Raw genomic sequence first — 25,010 nt, forward strand, 5'->3', positions numbered from 1 at the left:
GTGGGAAATAAGAGGAGCAGAGAAGGGGAATGGAGAGGAGGCTGAGGGAAATGGAGTTGTATGAGGTCAATATAAACGGCTTGCTGGGAAAAGGGAACGAGCAAGAGAGACTGAAAAGAGAAAATATACTGATTAAATATACAAAGGAAAAAGGAAAAGAAGGGAAGTTATAAGTAATAAATAAAGATGACAGAAAAATAAAGTAAAATAAAGACAGACAATGGACTACAGATAGAGGGCGCTAATCGTCTAAAATAATAGATAAAAAGCACCCTTAGATTAACCGGAAGAAGAAGAAGAAGAAGCAGCAGCAGCAGCAGCAGCAGCAGCTGCTGTTGTTGTGATTGCAACACGGATTATTTATTTGTTACGCACAGGAACCGTACGTTGCCTACAGTTTCCGGTAAGCGTTTAAGTAGAGCGGTGTGTGCTTCAGTGACTTATGTATTTAATTAATTCTTTTTCGTAATTTAGACATTAAAAGAATGTATGGACACTTTGTAAAATGTTGTTTCTTGGTTCAAGCAACTAACATTGATTAGCTACCGCTTCTTAGTTCTGTCTCTCGAGTCACAGTGTAGATTAGTCTTTTGGTTGTGGTGTGATTATTATTATTATTATTATTATTATTATTATTATTATTATTATTATTATTGTGTGCCTCTTGTTGAAACAGTTTCTTAAAAGATGAAATATATGTGCCAGTACTTGTTTCTTTTTTCTAAGTTCACAATCACAGGCTGGGTAAATGTGTGATTTATATTAATGCATGCTGCATTTGGTCATACAAGATTCTTTTTTAAATCAATTCTGTTTAATTGCTACGTAAGTGCACGCACACACATAGACTCGATTTAAATTGTGTTTACGAGTTAAATTACAATTCACTGGGATTAATAGTAAAATGTTTAGTTAGATTTTTTTTTTTTTTTAAAGCTAGCGTATTTGTAAATTGAGGCATCTTCATTAGCGTTTAGGGTTATTTTAATACTATTTATTTTCTTTCCTTCAGGCGTACAAAAACATCATCATGGATATAAGACCAAACCACACCATTTACATCAACAATGTAAATGATAAAATTAAAAAAGAAGGTAGGTTTTTTATGTGCGTTTTTTTTTCTCTCGGGATTTAATTTATTTGACCATCCTCCACGTTTACTTTGTGTGAAATGTTTTTCCTTAAAGCTTGGATGACTGTAAACCAAATACTGAAGGGCGGTCTTTAAAATAGTTATTATTATTATTTTTTTTTTGGAAAACACCCTTAAAGATTAACATTAAGTTCTGACAAGCTGTGGTGCTATATAGTAGCATAGTTTCACTGCACTGCTGTACAGTATTACTAATAACAATAGTTCTAGCCCATCTAGTTGATTATGACTTATGAAAACCTGCTCCTTGTCTGTCTACTTATACTTTTTTTTTTTTTTTTGTAGAACTGAAGAGGTCACTATATGCACTGTTTTCTCAATTTGGTCAAATAGTTGAGATTGTGGCTTTGAAGACTATGAAAATGAGAGGACAAGCATTTGTTGTTTTTAAAGAGCTTGCCTCTGCTACAAATGCTTTGAGGCAAATACAAGGATTTCCATTTTATAACAAAGCCATGGTAAGTTAAGTTGCTCAATTTCATGCTGAACTATAATAGAACCCAGTTTTTTTTGTTTTTTTTTAATGAATTTGGGAGTTCGCCTTAATGGCTTAAAGGCACAAGTCTGTGCCTTACATCAATTCATTGTTTTTAGTGATATTAATTATATATAGCACACACAAATAACTTATTACTAAACATTATTTTATCTCAACAGCGCATTCAGTACGCAAAAACAGATTCAGATGTTATTTCAAAAATGCGGGGCACGTTTGGTGACAAAGACAAGAAAAAAGATAAGAAGAAGAAAGTGCAAGAACAGGCCGCAAGTGCAGCCAAGAAACCAGCACAGGTAATGAATGTTTATACAGCGAGTAAAGTGTTAAATAAAGTCTGAATGCTAGCACTGTGTGTAATGCTTGTTCAATAGTACCTATTATTTTTGTGGCAAGTTTAAGCATTTTTTGGGGAATACTGTTAACCTTTTCTTTCATGCAACACAGGGATCCACAAATGTGCAAACAACTTCATCCCAAAATCAGCAGGTATGTTGCTTCTGTTCTAGCTTTCGGGTGAATAAAAATAAGCTTAATTGTCTGTTTGTCAAAAGAAATACTGTGCTATTCTGTTCTTCTCCAGCTGACATTCGTAGTATAGTTAGCTGTTTAGAAATGCAAAGGTTAATTTGCAAATATTGGGGGGGGGGGGGGGGGGGGGGGTTGCTATTATTGCTATTATTGTATAGCAAGTTTTAAATCTGAAAGTAATTGCTTATACTGTCTTGATTGCAGGCACCAGACAACCCACCAAACTATATTTTGTTCCTCAATAATCTGCCTGAAGAAACTAATGAAATGATGTTGTCCATGCTTTTTAACCAGTAAGTATTAAATTGCTTTTTTTTTTTTTCAGAACTGTAGTGGTATGAAGTAATGGCTGTACATTCTAGTTGGAAAGGTGACTTTCAATAGAAGTTTAGTTTTTTTGTTAAATAGGAGTAGTAATGTGTTGCTTTGATTACTAGTACTCCTCTTGATGTCCCTGACCTAATCATTACCATTATCCATACCTGAAGTAGAATTAACCCTGAGCTCTGTACTAGTTGGAGATCAGTTGATCCCAAACTTTGTTCCCTTTATTTTTGTTGCAATTGGTACCGCGAGTAGGGAGCTGGGAATGATCTGCAGATATTACTATACTAGCTAGTACACCGCTTAGTACAGAACTAAAGGCTACATTCAAGTTTGTTGCAATTGACTCAGTGTCAAATGAAGTGGAATAAAAGTCTTTTCAGTTCAGCCATAACCCGACCTTAAAACATTTTGACATCATTCTTTCATCTTTTGATCAAGTCATTCTACAAATCTTCAAAGTGGCTGTGTGACACTGAAGAGAAGTGGAGTGTGGGGCAGATATATTGTTTAACAAATCCACAGAACTGGGTTAGTCACTGAAACCAGTCAGAACAATTCAACTGAAGTGAATACCATTTTATTGGTTAATTAGTATTAAACATTTCAAATGTGACACTTGCAAAAGTGCTTTCGACTTTCAGTTTAACATTCCAAATTGCTTGCCAAAAGTAATACAATTATACATTAACGTTGCAAATTCACACTGCGTCAAAGCTTTATTTACAGTATAACTTTGAACACAGTTCTGGGTTCCTAACACTCTTTGGATGAAGCACACTCCGCAACAAAGGATGGGTTTAAACAGGACGATACCTGTGTGCTTGTGTTCCTCATATACATTTTTAAATATATTCGTAGATTTAAGATTCTTTGTTTTAACTTCCCATATTCAGGTCTGTACAGCTATTGTCTTTGAAACCTGTCTTATTTTATTCCTGCCTGGCTTGTTAAATTACGAACAGGTGTATTGGTTTAACTGGTTGCCAATCAATCAGTGTTCTTGAATAGCTGTTTCATTCTGGGAGATGTAGTTTTTCATTCCTCTTAAGCAGCAATCATTTTTTTACCGCCCATATTTTTTAATGCTTACCTTACATTCCAGGGCAAAGACTGCTTACTGTTCAGGATCGTATGTACCTCCCTTCTACAATTTTATCCTATATTCTACCACAAAATACATTTCCACATAAACACCCCCTTTCCAGTTCTTTATTTTGCATGTCTTCTGGACAAGTTCAGGAACAAAAACAATTTCATCATCGCTTTTGTAAACCAATTTCATGGATGTTAACTTTTAAACTCTGCTTTTGTATTTCCTGGCTTTAACCACTGTTCAAGCAAGCTTACAGAATTTTAAACTCAAACAAAATCCACTTACCAAATTAACAATCAATTGGCTCTCGTTATCTAACAAGTATTAATTAGGAAGAAATGTTTTAAGTGGCATCCTAGGAAATAGTCCAGTTTTTCGTGCCTAACAGCCCATGAAACAGTGAATTAGTTTTTACTGATTTCAGCACATTTTCTGTAGTTTGTGGCTAAGATCTTTACAGTTACTGTTGGACCTACAAAATCAAACTACACTTCTCCAATATTTTTGTTTAAATGTGTGAAATTGTTTTATCAGTTGACTTTTATTCAAAAGATACCATGTTCCATTTATAACTGTTTCCAGTTCACATACAAAATGTTGGTCGTCTGACCAAAACTAGGCTGACTTCACACAATATTACTTGTGCTTCTCTTTGCAAGGTTCCCTGGCTTCAAAGAGGTACGCCTGGTACCTGGACGTCATGACATTGCCTTTGTTGAGTTTGAAAGTGAAGGGCAAGCTGGCACTGCAAGAGATGCACTACAGGGGTTCAGGATCACGTCCTCCAACGCGATGAAGATCACCTATGCCAAAAAATAAGCCTGGATTTCCACTGACTAATTTTATGAGCTTTTTATGATTTTTTTTTATTTATTTATTTTTTTTATATATAATTAAAGATGAAGTTGGAAAGGAAGAGTTGTTCAACCATTTATTCTAAAACCCTGATAAGATTTCCTATGTAACACAATGCTGTTTAACTCTGGAATGTTTGTTTTATACAGTTAATTTTATGTTAAGTTTTGTGCGTGTTTTGAAGAATTCACTAACTAGAGAAGCCTATGTATGAAGTACTACTTTGGAAATGAAAGCTGAGTTTACAAGACGTCCATGTAATCTTCTGTGATTTTATTTTTCTCCCCAATTTGGTAAACCCAATTCATAATTGTTACTGCACTGATGAAGGCCAGTGGCTGCATGAATTCCCTTCATTGTTTTTTCATAATGATGTTATGATAAAACATATAAGCTTAACAGCAGATACCTTTTGAGTGCTTGGCTTTTTATGACATTCTGTATATTTACTTGAAGCCTATAGCACACTGTCAATACAATAGCATTGCTCTTTTAGCACGCTCCTATTTTTTTTTTTTCAGTTATGCCAGTTTAACTTACTTTCTTCAATAAAAAAATCCATATTGTTACAAAATACAAATTATTTTATATATATATATATATATATATATATATATATATATATATAAAATTAATAAAAATGAGTTTTGGAAAGCTCAGTTACATTTATATTTTTTATACAAATTAATTGATGTTATTAAAGTTCAAGAAAGGCTAATTAACTGGGTTTTAAGTTATACTTTTCACATGTCAGTCCTCAGAAGTCTTTCCCTGTCAGTCGCTGTCTATTACAACCTCATGTACAGTAAGTAGATTTCTGTGACAACACCTCTTTCAAACTCAAGCTAACCATTGTAGAGATTATACATGACATTTCATATGGTTCATCTGATATAATTATCTCATTTTATGTCAAGTGAAATCTATGTCACTCACTTCAACTGAGGTTCCAAATACCTGCGATGGCACAACACAGTCCTACAGTTATCGCATAAAGTTATTGAAGTGCCCTTTTATTTTAATGCTGTGTTCATGTCACATTTAAAGAGTAAATAGTGAGGTTCAGGAAAATATAGCGTTGCACATCCTCACGTGTTGCTACAACTGTTTAAATAATGTACCTGTAATTTTTATTAACATCCTGACAACTTTTTACACTTGTAAATACTATGTTTCAAAGCTCTTCTCAATATGGCCGCTCTTGTGCACTGATAGCGTAAGGATTAATTCCCACAATGTCAAACAGGTAACAGCAATAATGCTCCATGATGTGGTACGGAAAAAAAAAAAAAAAAAAAAAAAACGTGCTCTGGCTTTTATTTATTTATTTATTTGCTTACTACAGTGATTTACAGAAGAGATCTCTAACTCCCAGTGCACTAGAGCAGCCATTTTGAAAAGCTGTAAAACAGACTTTAAAGTTGTCAGGATGTTAATGAAGAGAAAAATGACAGGTTCATTATTTAAACAGTTGTAGAAACACATGGAGATGTATAACGCTATATGTTTTGGAACCCTGCTACTTACTTACACTGCACAATGTGATCTGGCTTAAAATGAGAAGGTAAGTGAAATGACATTGTGAAACTGGGAGCCAAAGATCCACCATTGTGTATCCAGTTGTATTATATGTGTGCTGATGCACTGGGGAGGCAAAATAAGCTGATCGCTGGAGCCAGCATTACACTTAAGCCATCAACACCAAGCAGAAGGATATTTACCTCATCAGATGAATGGAAACACAAATGGATGGAGATGCAGATGGATCACATTAGTTTACTTAGTTGGTGCTTATCTTGTTGAGAGTTCAAATCAGCATGAAGTTTTAACATCTACTCTCATGTAATGGAAATTGTTATTGAGGGTTTATAATACAGTGGCCAACCTAAAACAAAGAAACTTTGAATTAAAAAAAATACAGCAAATTTAGAGAGAGGGAGAAGGGGGAAAAACAAGGTCAGCATGAGCAGAACCCGACAGCAGATAAACAGAACCCAAAGAGACGGATGACATCTGTTTAGTTATTTGATACCAAGAACATTGCATGAGATGTTAAAAAAAAAATCAATGCAGTGAAAGATAACAAGCATCTGACGAAGAGCAGGGCAGTTATTGACGCCCTGTTGTCCTAGGTAAATTTCCCTGAAATGCCTTTGCTTCAGGACCAACAAACAAACGAGGAAGTGATTTAATGAATAAACTAATTAGTACTCCACTGTTTTGTACATATGTATTAATAATAACTTAAGCTTCAAATAGAAGCTCATAACTCGATTTTTATAATTCAAATGACCTTGTACACCACAAATCAGTGTAAGGTCTCCCCTCTTTCACAATTAGTGATGCTATGGTGGCTATAATAATGTATATACAAATATGATTATTTATTAAATAATTATAATACATTTATGAACCAGAAATAAATATATAAGGTTTATAGAATGTACTTTATCTGTAAGATGGTATGCATTTGTATTCCACACATATGACATACATCAGCATTCAATTACATGTGATACCGAGCCCCCTATTGGTATAAATTGTCTGAAAATGAATGCAGCAAAACAACAATAAACTGTAAAAGCTCATATCTTACTTTTGTACATTGCTATATTTGTGTTCCAAATATATAAAAATTATAATGTCCACAGTCAGAACCATAGACTTTCTATAGTTTTTATTGTTTCTTGTATTAAATATAAAAAATAAAAAAAAACTGCCAATTACTACATACATGGAATTGCTAGACATTGTATTACCTCTAATTTTATCTGATATTTATATAAAGAATTAACAAACATTCTCTACATTCTTTAAAATCACCCAGTATAGTTGTATATTCATATGGGAACTTGCACTAATATGTCTGACCACAGTCTCCAACCTTCCTCTGCCTCCACTTTAATCCCCTCTCTCTGTGTGTGGCTGAGTGTCTCCACAGCTCCTGTTCATTTTGTTACTAGTATCATGACAAGGCTAGATCAGCTACAAGCTGTCAGTATATGGGAGTGGCAGTGCTTTTCCTTTGAGGAATCTCCAAGATTATGTAGTACATGTATGAGATGATAAATGTTAAATCATCTTCATTTTGTTTTATTTTACTGCCCTACACAGGAAATATGAAAATGGTAAAACTGGCCTAGAAATTAAAATGCTAAATACATAATTTCATACTCAAGAAAAGTAAAATTCTGATGCATTCCTCAGTACAGATTCAGCCTACACTCTAGTCCAAGCATGTATTTATCATTAATCACTGATGTGTATTATTATTTAGCTTTACTAGTGAAATTCTATAAAAAATAAAAAAATAAAAACAAAAACCCACACACATTCTTTTAAACTGTGAACCTGAAACACTTTACAAGAGGGTTGGATCCCGGCCTACTATTCAATAAGCCAATCAAGCTTTAAGTGTTTTAAGTATTTTCTGAAATAAAAAGTGTAAAAATTATCTGGTGGTGGTAAACAGCATGCTTTTATGTTGTTGTTCGTAGACTGTTTAATTAGTTAACATTGTCTTAAATACTGTTCCGGTATTAGTTTGACAACGATATATTTGTATTTTACTTAAATGCCATAGTTGAATGTTTTAGATTTTTACGGTTAGGCTACGTTATCATTTATTATGTCATTTTCCAACTCGATCTATACTTGGTTTCTAGAAGCCTTAATGGCAACATTTGTCATTTGTTTTCCTTCACCACAGCCATTCCTTAGTCTTTTCACTGCCAATTGTTTGCATAGAGACAAATCCTTCACACTCAGTAACCAAGCAAATGCAGCAGACAGCCTCTTCCAATAGCAGTAACAACATGCAGAAGGACCTTCAACATAGGAGTCTGGGACCCCGAAACATGACTGGAATTTACCTAGGAATGGTAGGTACCTGTGGAATATAAATTAAATACTGCATTAGAGAGCTATTTGATTGCTATGAATTTCAGCTTTTACAAAGAAAACATTCAGTAAATAGATAAGATTTTTTTTTTCGTAACACATATTTACAGACAATCTTTATAGCTGTTTATTTATTTTTGTCCTCTCGAGATATATGTCTTAGAATGACAGCAGGCAAAGGCACTTGAAAATAATGCACTGACTAGACAAGCAGATACAATTTAGTCAAGACAGTGTTCAGTCATGGGCAACTTGGTTCAAAACTTCAAATAATATTTTTCATGGCCTGTTAAAGACATTGAATACTGTGTGTTGTTTTACCTCTTGTTGATGAATTTTAGTAGCTGTACAATCGATTAGCTGACCATTCATGATTCTTTTAAAAGTCATACACATCGGTCTTCAGTATTATTTATGAACTTTCAAGTGGAATACATTTATCAGAGCGGAACAGATCGATCCAGTATATTCTATATTTTGATTCTAAACAGTGATTGATTCACTATCCTTGTCTCTACTACTGCTGATCTATTCGAATCACAAAATGATACTCTACATTACACTGTATAGAACTATTTTGAAATGTGGTTTCGTAATACAGAACTTATTTTTTCATCCAGAATTGTTATGAACACAGAGAGTGTTTTGTTCACAGATTCTCCTGATGTTGTGCGGAATCTAATGCAACCAGCCCTGTTTAACATGTATTAATGTAATTGGAACAGTCAAAGAACTGAAGGTTCCTAGTGTTAGATATCCCTTTATTGAACTGAAATGAACGAGACCTATGGAATGTAGTGGAGAGAAGTTGTGAATGAAAAGAGAACATGTCCTTACTTGCCTGAATACAAAAAGCAATTGAACTGCAATAAACAAAACATGCATTGCGTGCAAATTATCCATTCTACTGTGCAGAGGTAAACAGGATCAGGGTTTTTTTTTTTTTTTTTTAACCTTAGAAACCAAATCTTCAACTTTGACTTCAAACATGATAGTTTATAACAGAACATTTAAATACAACTAAAGGAGCTTCCTTGCTAAGATCAGTAGCAAAAACACATATCATACACATTGTCTGTTTGTCTTAATATGTAATGCAAAATGGTGGTACAATCCATACTCAGAACACTCATTTAATATATAGGCTGTAGAGATTTAATTAAATGCAAATACAGTACACTGATCATTTATGTGACACTATGCTGTTTGAAGTATTGCCTTGCTCCTGCTTTTTATTTTGTAGATGCATTTTAGGAAATGTGTTATTCCACTTGGGGAAAGTACTTTAAAATACGTTTTATACTATGTTTCCTTGACCTGTTTTGAAATTATGCTTTAAATTGCCACACCCTTCCATTTGCTATGTGGTTTTCTTGTGTGCAGTTTCAGCATGTATTTACATGTTTTAAATAAATACGATAATCATACCAGATAAAAGAAAGCTGTTTGGGTATTTTACTTTCGGGCAGTCTTGCACTTCCAACATACTTTCTTCAGTAGTTTAAAATTGTCCCTACTTCTACAACACCTTATTTCCTGTCACTTCTCTTCAAATGCTTTGCAACCAACCAAACCCAAAGGAATTACTGAGGCAAACTGAACTTGAAATTGAAACAGTTATAATACTACCTGAAAGTAAGTCATACAAAATGAGAGGTTTCTTTTTTTTTAGTATTATACCAGAGATGATTTTGAAACAATACACGTTTGTTTTAACATGTTCTTATTTCAAAACTATTATTATGCTTTTTCACAGAAATGTATCCCACCCCATATGAAACGACACACTGCACCTCCTAAAATCTACAGAAGGGGCAGGCGGAGTGTTAAAACACCGACCGAGTGCAAGTGCTATGTAGGTACACACATATTGAACCCATTGAATGACATGTTTTTTTTTTTTTTTTTTTATAGAGCAATAACAATGCATTTGCCTATATGATTTAGTATAACAATAGAGGTTTACCATAATTTACGTATAGTAAAGTGTAAGCATAGTGAATGTATGATAAAGCACAGGTAAGCATTATAACGGTTCTCTTCACTCTATTATTATTTCTATATATTTAATATATATATATATATATATATATATTATATATATATATATATATAATATATATATATAATATAATATTTAAACTTTGGAAAACCATGGTAAATTCATAGTATCATGGAGAGTAAATCTTTTCATTTAGTGAGTTTTATATTCAATATTAGTTATAGCTGACCGGTCATTTTAGAAACTCTATCCCCTAGATAATGTCCTTATATATATATATTATATTATATATATACTAATATATATATATATCTATATATAATATATATTAGACACTTGATAAGAAAATATAAAACATGAAATTAAAATAAAATTGATGTACACAAGGAGTATAAAAGATTAAACTTTTTTTTTTTATTTCATGACGTTTTGGGCAAAATCCCCTTTTCAGCTGTAGAAAGAAAGCACAGTGCAGTAAACTTGTTGATTTTCAAAAATTCTGAGGACGATGTTAAGATGTCATAATGGAAAGTTCATTCCTAGAGGCTCCAAGGTTCCAAGTCTGAAGATCACATTCTCTTTGCTTCCAAGTAGAATTTGTACCAAAATACTGACTGATCCCACAGATGGTAATGTCTCTGGTAGTGTGATTATTGCTGTGTCGGGCTACTGGAAATGTCAACATGTTGATTCAAATGCTTCGTAAATATTTCACAAAACGATCTACTAAACATCTTTTAGTTTCCCCAATGTATAATTGGTCGCATTTTTTGCAGAATGATGCAGCACACTACTCCTTTAGAAGTGCATGTAAAGGGATTCTAACTGGTTCTTTTTTATACTCTCTGGTCAATTCCAAAGTAACTTAAGCAGGGGGTACAGTATGCCACACACCACACACAACGTCAAGTTCCAAATATTTTATTATGTACAGAATTCAATATTGCAGTGCAAAAGTATCACTGGGTATCTTAAAACCAATCAAAACAAAAATACCCCCTCCCCCACCCCCCCGGCAGTAGCACCAACAATTGAAGTGCAACCTTAAAACACCTTCCCCAATAAATACAGTAAAACACCAATAAAACAATAATGGTACTCCTAAAACCCCCAACCATATAATACCAATAATGCAGTAGCAATGCTACTTAGTCCTGGTGCAATGACCTCCGCCCCCCATCATTGATTGTTCTGGCTCCGTCACAGCACCAGCTCTCCCACAATGTTCTCCTTGCTCTGCCTTGACAGCCCTCTCCTTGGCTGGCTTGTCTCTACACCTATTCTCCCACGGTTGTCTGGCTCTGGTTCCCCGTGTTGCAGCCCGGCCTGGCTGCTCCTGCTTCTCCTCGCGGTGCTGCTTATCCTGCAATTCAAAGGGAAATCATGGCCCTTAATGCAGGCTCCTCCCCGGCAGTCAACTCTGATCTGCTTATAATAGCTACACCTCCTTTAGTCTGTAGCCCCAGTTAAACACAACATTGCTTTTCCAGCCACCCTGAGAACTTGACTTACAGGGCTAATAGCCCAGTGCTGAGGTGTAACACACAGCTTTGGGTCCTCCTGCAGATCTCCCTCGGGCCGGTCTTTCCCCCCTGCTCGTCAGTGGCACACACAAGGAGGAGCTGCAAAACACACCACACTGTGTCGAGTACAGGATTACTTCCTACTAAACACCAGTTTTTAGCTGTGTATTCATTATTATATTCATTGATGTTCACTTTTATATATAACTAGACAGTTTGTCTGTGAAATGTTCAATACATCAAGCATGCACACCAAAAACAACAGAGGGTACTTCCCTTTTTTCTGGATGTGCGTTCTCTTCTCTTGTCGTATGTGTGTACCTTTTTGTGGGCTCCCTGATTGGGCCGATTGCCTGTGTCTCCCATCACGCTGCTGCCTCTCTCCTCTCGCTCCAGGCTTCTCTCGTCTCATTGAGGAATGGAGATGGGGAACGAGACTGTGGGGGCTGGCGCTGCCCGGTGGTAGGGGGCAGTATGCCCTGTGATTTTAGAAGGATCTCTAGCATGGTCTGTTGAGCCCTTACAGTCTTAACTAATTCCGCAAAGTGCCGCTCAGCCAAGCTTGGGCACCTCCAATGGAGATCGTCTGCACCTGCGTGGGGAAGGGGAGCGGTGCCTGCACGGCTACCGCCTGTCCCCTGGTGAGCATCCCCTCGAGCGATACTGCCTCGGCGGTCACCATCTTGCCTCCCCTAAGAGGTGTCTGTGCCTCTGTACCTGTGGTGGGGAAGGGGAGGGTGACCCAGATGTGTGGGAGAGCTCTCTGGTCACTGTAGCAGGGGGGGTCCTAGAGGACCTCTGCGGCGGCCCTTGGACCATGGACCTCATTCTCTCATGGCTCGGGGAGAGAGACTCTGCTGGGGATACAGCTGCTCTCCTGCGCTTAGTTCTTCTAGAGAACTTCCTACATGGAGAGCAGTCCAGTGCTTTGGTCGCATGTTCTGGCCCTAAGCATCTGGCGCAGGACCGATGCTCATCCTGTCTGGGCAGCTTCGCCGCGCACTGGTCGCACTGGTGGAACCTAGCGGAGGACACAGTCGACTGTACCGACATGGTGTCGTAGGCGAAGCTGCTGCGCTCGGTGCCGATAGTAGCGCGGTCGGTGCCGGGCTGTAGATGGCTTTTAAGTGATTCACCGGTGGCAAATCAATCAGTGCCGGGATCGGCGTTGAGAAAAGTGTTCTCAGTGCCGAGTGGTCGGTGCCAAGTCAATCGGTGCCGATGTCGGTGCCGATGTGTAGCGCGTTCGGTGCCGGGCTGTAGACAGCCCCAAAGCTACTCACTGGTGCCGAATCAGTTGGTGCCGGGATCGGCACTGAGAAGAGATGGTACCGAGAGGTCAGTGCCGAGTCAATCAGTGCCAATGTGTAGCGCGGTCGGTGCCAGGCTGTAGATGGCTCTCCAAATAGGTTCACAGGTTCCGAATCACTTGGTGCTGGGAACGATGCCAAGGAGAGCGCTGTCAACGCCGAGTGGTCGGTGCCGTGTCAATTGGCACCGATGTGTAGCGTGGTCGGTGCCGGGCTGTAGACTGCTCCAAAGATAGTCAACCGGTGCCGAGTTATTTGGTATTGGGTAGGCGCTGTTTTCCTCAGCCTCAAAGTTGGCAGGGAAACCGCAGTCGGGGTATGCAGCCGATTCAGTCAGCGTAGTCGCCAAGGGCAAGTGCAGCCATGCTAGGAGAGCCCGAGGCTTGAGAGGGGCGCTAGGCCCGAGCTTTTTATTTATTTATTTTTCCTTTCTGGTCACTGTGGCTGATTAAATCGACGTAGAGGACGGCGCCTCGAGCCTGCGGAGTCTCCTTACAGCACCACAACAGCTCCCAACACGGTATATCAAACTACATGAGGCCTCATGTAGGAAAAAGAGTAATGGCAAACGTGCCGTCTGTTATTCAAATCTACAACATGACTCCTCACACCCAAAGCCTTATCGCAACTGTTGCCTATTGACAACTTTTAAGACTCAGCTGTATTTTATTTATTTATTTATTTATTCTGAAGGGCCTTCTTGGCCCTTTTTTTACCACCCCAGGGGTTTTTGTTTATTTGACTGTAGTTTATATCAATATATAGGTACAACATAAAGGTATATATATATATATATATATATATATATATATATATATATATATATATATATATATATATATATATATATATTTTTTTTTTACATAAGCGGATCAATCGATAATTAGCTGAACTCGTTTCTCTCCAGCACCAGCTCAACCAGACTCAACGCAACTTGATTGAAAGTACAGGAACTAACAAAAAAGAAACACGTGGTTACTTTGTGCCTCTGATTGTTGGCATCAAACGTCACTGGAGAAAAAAAAAACACAAAAATAATGAAGCCATATCCTAGAGTATCTTTGGTCACATGTTTCAAGTGCCACCCCACACACACGCCATACGTTTCAATAATGTCGACATCATAACAACCTCAGAAGTAGAGGGTCGTTCTGTATCGTCACAGCAACAAAAAAGAATGCAGTGTCAGTGAAGAGAAATGCAGGTACGTCAATTCAAAGCTAATTGCACGAAAACAAGCTGGTAACACAGCTCCTAATCAAAGGAGAACTTTTTTTTCTATTATCGTTCGTCATTGCAGAGAAACAAACGTTACCCGTAGATTGTTTTAAATGTGCTGTGGGGTGCGTCATAGTGCTGGGCATGCAGCGCTAGCATTCAAGCAGGTTGTAAATTAGGTCTAACAACTGTGTCGCATTATTTAATCACCGTAACATAGTGAAATTAGAACCACCAACCACATATTATCAGTAAAAGCATCTAGATGATCGATCCCAAGTGAAAAAAACGCGATCCATTTTTTTTATAAGCATGTTTTTAATTAGGAAGTGTCTTGTACGTTGGGCAGCACTGCGCAAGCTTTTTTTGAGGATATAACAGTTACGTCTGGTAGTTTATATAGATTTAAAAAAAATAATAATAATTTAAATAATGGTCATACATTCCCCGTATGGTATATAGAGATTGTGCTGTATGTCATGCATTGATGTATAACATAAACATGCCCCTTAAAAATGAGTATGTATTGCATTATAACATATTCGTCATAGATGCAGCCCTGTAGCATTTCAACAATGGTTACTGGACAAAAATATTTTAGAAAACTACCCTACTGAAGACATATAGGTGACTCGCTCATGCTCTCATTCAGATAATTCGATTATTTAAATAGATCCCGCCCCCCACGCAGTGGCACTGGATCCATTTTTAAAGTAGGGGGGTTGAAAGCCATTAAACAAAACTGTAACCCCTGTATATGATGGAAGCCATGCAAAGCCGGGGGTGCTACCACACCCCAGCACCCCTAGTTCCAGTGCCCCTGCCTCCAAGGTCTCTGTACTTTCAAGCTTTTTTGCATTTTACATAAATGAGGGATCACATGGCATGTTTAAAACACTGTGGTAATGGCAACACTAACGACACAGTCTGAAGTGGGGAAATTGAACAGGCTGGCTCATGTGGTGACATCACGCCAGAAAGTAGACAGCAACAGACAGCATTGGGGTGCAGATTTATTGCAAAATAAAAGCTTTAAATAGAAACAACACACTTATCCCAAAAATAAAATGGCACAGTGGCCAAAATAAACAGATACAAAACAGATGAAACAAAAACAAGTACCGTGCTGGTGTAAACCAACATGGGTAGCAACTGCTTTCCAATAGTATCTGCTCTCTTTGAGTAGTGCCTCTCCTTCTGCCTCTGCGCACACTAACCCCGTTCAGCCAAAGCTACTTCTTTTTATATTGTGGTCAAGGGATTAACTGGCTATCAATTACCTAGTTTATCCCCCGACAACATTCAGCACAGGGTTTCTCATACGCGTGGTAAACAGCCAGCTTGCCAATAATCACTTGCTGTTGACCACGCATTGTCACGATTTTATCTGGATGGGGCAACTTAACCCCATCCAGGCTGTAAACAATAATAACTAGACATCGTGTTTTTACATATTAAACCGTACATATTAAATAATAATAACACAACCCAAATACAAAATAATACATATCCCCACAGGGGCAGGGTGTACCCCGTCACAGGGAATAACAGAGAAAATTGAAAAGAGAACTATTTCTGCAATGCTGTGCCACAAAACAACTAACAGTTTGCTTACATTTGTACATATGTTATCATAAAATACAGTATATAAAGTGGGGGGTTACTTCATTCTCCAAACCTCTGAGCTTAATTCCTCTAGCACCTGTTGTTTTCAGACATGAAACCAGAAAGCTAAAACATGGACTTTTTTCTTACATACCGTAAAAGACAAGGTTGCTTGCAGCTCGATAACTTTTAAAATGTTATTGTATTAAAAAATAAACACTAAACAAAATATATGTGTCAATAATACTTTGTTTAATTTTACATATGAAAAAAAATTATTGACATGTAAGTAAAATAATAATTTAAGATGTTGATACTTTAGAGAGCGTGGGTGCTCATTAACCTTTTGCCAGTTAAACTTGGCACTAACACATCATATCATATCCCATACCATGTTAGACAGATGCATTCTGATTCCTGCATTTCATCCAATTAATGATATGTAGTCTATAGATATGTAGTACTATGCAAGTGCATTGCTGCCATACATAAAAAATATATTACATAGTTTCATGACAGGGAATTATCATGTAATTACGTGGTAGAGAATCATCACGTAATTATGTGATAATTTCTAATGACGTGATCATTCTTAACACATGATACTGCAACGCTGGGTTGCATGGAAGCTTTCTCTATATTCAAAATGACTGTATCGTCTTTCATTTCCATGTACTAGTGACACTGCCTTAATTCAGTTTCTGCAGGTGTGTCATATGATACTTGTTTCTTCTTGTTTGTATACTCTTAGTAAATTAATGATGCAACCAAAACAAACCGCATTTATTTAATTTAACAACATAGCAGAAACATTATGCATGGACAAACGTGATCGCAAAGTTTTTCCAAAGCTGGTAAAGGATTTACTCATGAGTCAGGGCAGTACATGTTCTTTTTAGAGTTACTCTATCGTACTTACAGCTTATCTACTCAAACAACATGATTGTAGAACACACCAAATTATCCTATCATGTAATTACGTGATAGTCATCATGTAATTATGTGATATCATTTTTTTTTAATGTATGGCAGCAATGTGCTTCAGTACAATGCAGTGTGTTTGTGGATAAGCGAATGTTAATGTCCACGATTACAATAACATATTTAATCTATGAATACAATTCTACAATAATAAAATACACGTGTAGCATATTTTTTAAAATATATATTTTTTTATTTTAAATTAATTTGCTCTGTATGCAGTTACAGAGGATAATTTGTGCCAAAATGTAAAAAATAAATACATAAATAATAGATGTCATTTTGATTTTGATTTATTTATTTATTTATTTATTTATTTATTTATTTTGTTTGTTATTTGTAATGAGTACATTTTTATATGGTAATATGTTTAGGTCTTATGACATAAACTTGCATTATGATTGGTTTGTTGTTGCCTGTGTGTTGCCAGCTTGTTGACCGCAGGCTTGTCTCTCATGTGACCACCGCAAACTGCGAGGCAAAATCCAGGCAACAAGTGTTCCTCTTTTTGCCGTTGACAATATTTGCCCGTGTGACCTGGCCTTAAAGGAGCATGACAGTGTCAACATTTTAATTTAAGCAATAACTGGCACTTGCTTACAATCTGCCCAGCATTACAGAATACCTGGAGACTGACGTTGCCGGGATGCTTACTACTTCTGACCAAAGATACAACTTTTGGAACGATTTTGGTTGTTGTTCTTAATTTTTACTCAGGGGAAGTTCAAATGAATAAATGCAGATTTTGTTTTAAGTTTTGTAGGTTGTCATCTTCACAGATCGCGTTTACACAGAATTCTGCATTATATACACAGGATTTTTTAATAAAATGCAAAACAATAACAGCAGTGCGTTTCTAAAACACAGCTGTAAAAGTAAAAACACATGCTCAAAAGTCATGGTTTTAAGATCATGGATGAGGCCTGCAGGGTTTTTATTGAGAACTATTCTGACATCTTTCCTGCTTTCGCAAAACTTGCAGCAATTGCAATTATGATACCTGTATCTAGTGTACCAGCAGAACAGGGTTTTAGCTGAGTGTCAGTACAGAGTGCAGACCAGCAAACACTCTTGTATACGTGAGAATCATCTAAAACAAGATGACAATTTCAATGGGAGCTCCTGAGTATGATTCAGGCTTTGATTTTGAAAGAGCACCAGTTATTTTGGGATTGGGTGCTAAAAGGAAAATTTAAAGAACCTTTAAACAGCAAAACTGTAAGTAGTTATGATGTTGACAGCTACCCGCAGAGACATTGGTACATGTTCCACAACACTGATTTTTACATCGTGAATGTTGGATTTTCTAAAGAAAACATTTCATGGTTAGCTTGTCTAATTCTACTACCATGCTTTTTACTAGTGCACAGTTTTAAAGGCTAGCACAACCTCTACATCTCATTAAATGGTCACACAGATTAGTTGTGTTACTGGAGTGTCCCAAACATTACTTTCTTTACTTTTTCTTTCCGTCTTACTTTAGAAAATAATTGCCAAACATCGGAAGTCATTGTAGCACAACACTCTTAATTTGCTCTGTTACTTTGAAGACTCCTGCATGATGCAGTCCCATCAGTAAACACTCACAGGGCGGGGCAGGGGGGGGAAGGTGAGCTCAATCTCATGCAGATTCAATGAGTCAGACCTGAGGGGAGCAGAGAAGCTCTGCGCTTAATGCAAAAAATAATTGCAGATTCCAAATTTAATACAAAATAAAAGCTTTCCTTAAACCCTTTACACAGAAATGATGCAAAGGCTTGACTATCGATAGATGTCAAACGATGCAATGCATTGATAAATTGATACATTGAATCATCGTCTCGCCTTATATAGTTGCATCCAAAGTGCCAATAGAATGCCTATCATTCCTGCTGTTTGCTGTGGAAATGTGACCAATAATAAGAATTGATTTGAAGTACATGAGTAAGCGTGCTGGTGCTTACAGAGCTGATAATGAAGGCACTGGCATATGACTCATGTCCCATGAAATGGAGTTATCTATATTCAAAAACATGTCCTTGCATGCATTATACATTATTTTGATAAAAGAGCGGTATGACATTTTACATTTAATTCAGCACTAACTTCCAGATTTGATTGAGAATCATTATCTTCTGTATAAACCTAATTTGTGACTATTTTTGGAGGATTAACTGTAATCTTGAATTTTTACATCAGTGTGTCTCAAACTGCAGGGAGACTGTTAAAAGAGATTGAGTTAAGTTACATAAACATGCAACAGAAACTGGCTAACCACAGCCTTGGCTAAGAAAGCCAAAAATCATTTAAGTGTCTCTAGCTAACATAATAATTCATACCTGCCATTCACTTCCATTCAATACATACCTGTACATCTCAAGCATTCAGAAAAATGCTAAAGCAGAGGTGTACTTTAATAAAATTAAAAATCAACCAGTGCTTTAGTACTGTAGGTTAAAAAAGCTGTTTGGGCGCATCCTGCACTCCACGTGGAGCACCTTTACTGGATGCGCCCTGACAACTTTTCCTCTAGTCTGGTTGCTCAGTCCTTAAAATTGGCTGTGGTTGACAACTTACCCTTCTTTTGAGGATGGCCAGGCAGTGTACACTTTACCCTTTCAGCCAAGTTGGACAGGGTTGTTGCTACTTTGAAAACTGTATATAGTATATGATGAGAGCTAAACAAAATAAAAGATCTTATCTCTCATTTTTAACATTAGAACTATGTGCATATGTTTCAAATACATCGCTAGACATAAACTGTTGCATCCTGGTACTTGTGCTGTTGGTCATATGGTCTGATAGACCATTGGAGTGAATTTAAACTACAACACAAGAAGTGATTAGATACTTGGATGCTGCAGCATATTGTCAGCTAGAACATTGTCTTTGAAATATCTGCATGTTCCAAAATGAAGTATAAAATACAAGCAAAGAACCGAATAGATTTTCAACATGAGGGAGGCCTTTGGCAATATAGACAATGCTAATAAGTGTTTAGAAATACTAAAATAAACTTTATAAATGTATTAGGGTTCTTTTATTATCTCTAAACTCAGTACTATCAAATGTTTACTAGTTATGGATTATGCTAATACATAGTAAGAAGTGGATTTTAAAACCTTGGTTAGTACACTTGTTAAACATTATTTATCATTACATCCATTTGATCTGTTACATTTGTTGCTTATTGATTATTAATGTTCAACATTACAAAGGCATTTTGAGGTGGTTTGGTGATACTGTAACTTCTATATTGAGTACAGTAAATTTGAATAATCAGTGACTGAAGGAGGACGTTACACTGAGGGAGAAAGTCTTCTTGGTTGAATTGTTGATTGTATTGTGTGACCATCAATAAAGCAAAATGTAGGTAAAACTACAATTGTGTTTCATACATATCTCAAAATTGGTACATTTTGGCTCCTGAGTGGCGCATCCAATAAAGGCACTCCTCCCGGAGTGCAGGGTGTGCCCTATAGCTTGGAGAGCGCCAGTTCGAATCCAAGCTATGCCACTGCTGACCGTGGACGGGAGTTCCCAGGGAGTGACGCACAATTAGCCAGGCGCTGCCAGGACGGGGTAGGTGTTAGGTCAGCTGGGGAGTCCTTGGTTCACCGCACATCAACGACCCCTGTGGCTGGCCGAGCGCCTGCAGGCTGGCCTGTGTGCAGTTCAGAACTGCGTGGTCCTCCGATGCTGTAAGTTTTGAATTTGGCTGCGCGGCAGGCTTGCAGAGTGAAAAAGCGGACCGCTAACGGCACTCGTTTCTAGCGGACACGAGTGCTCGTCTTCGTCTCTCCCGAGTGAGTTTGGGGGTTGCAGCGGTGAGTTGGTTGCAGACTCCCACAATTCTCTGTGTAAAAAAGTGCCTCCATTTTCTGTTCTGAATGCCCTTTTATGTAATTCAATGATGTAGTCAATTAAATGACAAACATTTTGACAAAATCTTTTCCGATGTCTGCAATGTTTGCATGAGTTTCGATTAATGTACTTGTATCACTGTGTGATGTGGACCACCCAGTGATATAAGTATATGAATCAAAACTGATTTAAAAAGAACTTTTAGTTGAAATGTTTGTTATTGAATTGAATTTCTTTCTGCTGTTTTAAACTATACAATGTACAATGCTCTCTGTTTCTGTACTATAATGTGTTGAAATGTTATTTTTGTATGTGCGTTTCATCAGACTTGTGCTAAACAATTAGGCTAAGCTTCAAACAAAACACCCAAGTACAGCAATCCCAGCACATAAACAAACTTTCTCATTCTCTTAATTCTGTTCAGGCTTGGCAATGCCTTCTGAACTTACTCTCTGCAGCACACTCTTCTACAAACATTATTGTGTCTCTTTTTTTTATAGATTGTGGACAGGGTTAGTTGATACACAGTTGTTCAATTAACACATGGCCACATTCAACACTCTCTTAATTTACAATTAAGACTTACCACACTTTTCTACTTTACAATTGAACACTTAAACAATCAACCAATTCAATTTTATTAACACCATGTGGCTGTGGAAAGGTGGCCATCTTGGCCCCAGGCTGTGCCTCCACACCTGAACCAAGATGTCCGACAGCCACAAAACACACATACACACACGTACAGAGCCTCTGCACTAACATTATGTATATACACATATAGCTGGTGCTGCATTGTTATTCAGATTCAATATTTATTCAGATTTTCAATTAAATCAAGTGCTACTTGTAAAGTATGATGCTAACTCAGCAGAATATAAATGGTTTATAGTGAGACTTAATCTTTTGGGATTCCTGTCATTATATTCCAGTTTTGTGGACCATCCCTAGTTTGCACAGCATCACTGCTCAAGCCATCTATCTGGTGGAATCTAGAGTAAAGCGCTGTAAGATGTTTTGAATTTAGCAATCTTTAGGTAATCTTTACCTTAAAAAACACTTTCCTTCCATTAGAACCATTTCGATATAGGTGTAGCAAGTTTCCTTTCTTTAATTAGTGCTTCCAGGTTTTGTTTCTGATACTTTTATATTATGCCTACCTGTCACAGAATGTGCACAAGTAGGTTTTCGTTAGGGCATAACTGGCGCTGGAGTGCTTCATTTTGTTTTGGTTCTGTGTATTGATAACTCAAATTGATTTAAAGTAATTTAAATCCACCACTAGAGGGAACCCTTGACCAACATCTGGCATTTAATTAATTATCATGGTGAGCAGATATTTTGCTACAGAGTTAAAACAAAAAAATATGTTTGATAGCAATTCCTGAATTTTGTTTTTTGTGATTTATAACAATGTTATATGTTATTTGATATGTCTCTTATTGGAAGTTCTCTCATCCAAATTGCACCAGTTGACATGTATAAAATAAGATACTTTACCCACAACATATTAACTTATACTGTACAGTAGATAGAACAAGGAAAGACTCGTCAGTGGTGTATTGTTTTAACTATCAAAACAACTGCAGAGTATTGATGGATCCAGACTAGAACTAATCTTGAGTTACATTACCCCTGGTTAGGTGAGGTTGCCCAAGATCAGTGCTATTAGTCTGTAAAACAATCCACTTAATACTGTTGCCCTAAGATTCTTAAGTGATTCTCAGTCCTTTCCAGTATATTGTATTGTATTTTGGGAATAAGGTCTATACCCCTGTGTGTAAATCCCTAGCAGGAGTTAAAGAGTAACAGTATTTGATGGTGGTTATATAAACTAATACAATATAAACTATTTAAATACAGAATGACAATTTTAGGTCAACAGCAGTAGGTTCTTACACCATTTAAAGAAGAGAAGCAGTAAAGTATATTTCAATTAATTGTGTTCAACACAATCATAGCTATATAGCATTAAGATTTTGATCATCTATAATGACATTGCTTTGCAATGTTGGCATGTAGTAGTGTTAGTATTCTTAAAGCATTCAAGCAGTAATATTGAGCTCCAAAGCACATCTGTTAACCCCAGGTGAAAGTGGCTGAGAGATAATCCAGTACCTGCAGAAAGAAGCCTCAGAAAAGATGTGGACGACTGTTTAATAATGTTGCATTGGATAGGATAAAGCAGTTGAGTTATTGCCAATCACAAATAACTTTTTTAGTAAGAAAACAATCTTTTTGTGATCTATTATTTTCATCACATACCTGTAAATATATCACGTTCCTTAACTCTCACTCATTGTGCATCTGGCAAGAGACTTATTACATGGCCACAACTGACCTTTATTGATAAACAGTAACTCACACAACACTAAGATATATATCATAGGCAACAAAATAAAAAATGCTTCAGGAGCTGGTAATGTATCACATCCTATGATAGTTAATAGAAGCTAAGAACGCACAATTAGCCAAGCGCTGCCAGGACAGGGTAGGGGTTAGGTTGGTTGGGGAGTCCTTGGCTCACTGCACACCAATGACCCCTGTGGCTGAACGCCTGCAGGCTGGCCTGTGTGCAGTTCAGAACTGCGTGGTCCTCCAATGCTGTAAATTCTGAATATGGCTGTGCGGCAGGCTCGCAGAATGAAAAAGCGGACAGTTGACGGCTAACCTCTGCTTTGTAGGACAAGATCGAACTACTTCGTGCAACAGAGCCTCGGCAAGGTTTCACTGGTGCTGCTGTGAAGGTAAGTTCATTTAAATGATTTGTCTTTGCAAAGGACGGATTCCTCTGTAAGCTCATTAGCAGAAAACAGCTGTTGATGAAGTATTGGTTTGGCATGGTGTCATTGCAAAGCTTGATAGTGTGATTGCAGAGCTGATGTTAAGTGTCCTGTTCATTTAGCTCAGTTTACCTCAGTTGTTTTATTTCCCTTGCTAATATACAATGTTCAACCTATGGTCTTGTATTTCATCCACTCAGACTGTTATCTCAGTGTACAGCTATGGCCAAAGGTTTTGCATCACCTTATAGAATTAGCAAGTTTTGCTTCATACTCAAATGAAACCTGCTGAGTAATGTTACATTAACAGATTGAATTAAATACCACTTTGTAGTTTTCCATGTACTTAACGAAAAACTAACAAATGGAATAATATGACATTTAGAAATCTAACATGAAATGCTGTACTACTGTTAGGCTTCTGGTAGACTTTTACAATATCATTTGGTAGTTTCTTTGATTACATGACGTTAAATAAAATATCTAAATCATGTTCCTATCCTAAAATTCTAGGTGATGCAAAACTTTTGGCCATAACAGTACACACAGTACACCGTTCAGCATTCTTCAGTGTTCTGTAGTTCTTACTTTAACAATACGGGCATCTGTTTTAACAGTCATACGAGCAAGAAACTGCTTAAAACGGCTTCAAATATATTAAAAAATGTGGCAGTAATTTGTGGGACTAAATAAAAGTTATTAATTCTTGAATGTCGTTGACTTTTGATGTACCTCAAGGTCATAAGTCATATTTGAAATAATCACCACAAATATGTACAAGCCTAATGACGACTTCTTTTGTGTTTTCCAAGACAGTTCCCTTAACGAGGTATCCATGGATATAAACACGATTGTTTCAGCGGGTGATTGACAGAGAGTGATTAGTTTAAATTGCTGGTATGACTGAGGAAAACAAATGCAGAGGCGACTCTTGATAGTGGGAGCGAGACCGAAAACAGTGACTTCTCTGAGTCTAATCCTGATGAAACAGAACACAGAAATATAGAAAAAGAACAGAGATATATCCTCATTATAAAACAGATTGTTTTTCTTTTTTCCTTTACTTTTTATGTACACCAACAAGAGAGACGTATATTTAAATAGCTCCTTTGTGCTCATTTCAGTGCCCCAGTCAATAGAGTAATATGCCACCTGATGTGTCACTTTACTTTATTGCTAATTTGTTTTAACATTTTACAACTGATGATATGATAAGTGGATTCCCTCCACCATTCACTTTCATTGGGATTCCAAATTCTGGATTTCTGCAATAACAGGACACTACAGTTTCTATAAACAAAAAATACCCATTGCCAGCATAGCATAGGAGCCTCGGTTGAATTCAGACTAATTGGAAGAGCACATAGCTAACTGACTTTTTTAATTTTTT

The 25,010-nt window shown here is 36.9% G+C and overlaps 2 protein-coding genes across 4 annotated transcripts in view; both read left to right on the forward strand.

Annotated features, from left to right (window-relative positions):
- The first annotated feature begins 314 nt into the window (after positions 1-314).
- On the forward strand, positions 315-4,705 carry LOC121316107 (U2 small nuclear ribonucleoprotein B''-like). 2 transcript variants are annotated; one of them, XM_041250879.1, is made up of 7 exons: positions 315-403; positions 1,013-1,094; positions 1,439-1,611; positions 1,811-1,945; positions 2,097-2,138; positions 2,385-2,473; positions 4,260-4,705. In XM_041250879.1, exons 2-7 carry the CDS (start codon positions 1,031-1,033, stop codon positions 4,417-4,419), a joined length of 663 nt encoding a protein of 220 aa, XP_041106813.1. In that variant the 5' UTR covers positions 315-403; positions 1,013-1,030; the 3' UTR covers positions 4,420-4,705. The 2 variants fall into 2 exon arrangements, with proteins under 2 accessions (XP_041106813.1, XP_041106815.1); XM_041250881.1 differs by lacking the exon at positions 315-403 and adding an exon at positions 415-423.
- A 3,559-nt stretch (positions 4,706-8,264) lies between these two features.
- Positions 8,265-25,010, forward strand: part of LOC121316108 — an 89,834-nt gene continuing 73,088 nt past the window's right edge. For both annotated transcript variants that reach the window (XM_041250882.1, XM_041250883.1), the window contains exons 1-3: positions 8,265-8,336; positions 10,112-10,210; positions 23,522-23,584. In XM_041250882.1, coding sequence (XP_041106816.1) covers positions 8,271-8,336; positions 10,112-10,210; positions 23,522-23,584 — 228 coding nt within the window. In that variant the 5' untranslated portion in view covers positions 8,265-8,270. The remainder of the gene's footprint in view (positions 8,337-10,111; positions 10,211-23,521; positions 23,585-25,010) is intronic.

This window comes from Polyodon spathula, chromosome 5, assembly GCF_017654505.1.
Source record: "Polyodon spathula isolate WHYD16114869_AA chromosome 5, ASM1765450v1, whole genome shotgun sequence".
NCBI lineage: Eukaryota > Metazoa > Chordata > Actinopteri > Acipenseriformes > Polyodontidae > Polyodon > Polyodon spathula.

Excerpts from the sequence above, each read along its gene's own strand:
- LOC121316107 (XM_041250879.1), top strand. The coding sequence starts at position 1,031 with ATGGATATAAGACCAAACCACACCATTTACATCAACAATGTAAATGAT. Across the intron at positions 2,139-2,384 it reads CTTCATCCCAAAATCAGCAG|GCACCAGACAACCCACCAAA; the intron begins GTATGTTGCTTC and ends TCTTGATTGCAG. Across the intron at positions 2,474-4,259 it reads TTGTCCATGCTTTTTAACCA|GTTCCCTGGCTTCAAAGAGG; the intron begins GTAAGTATTAAA and ends TCTCTTTGCAAG.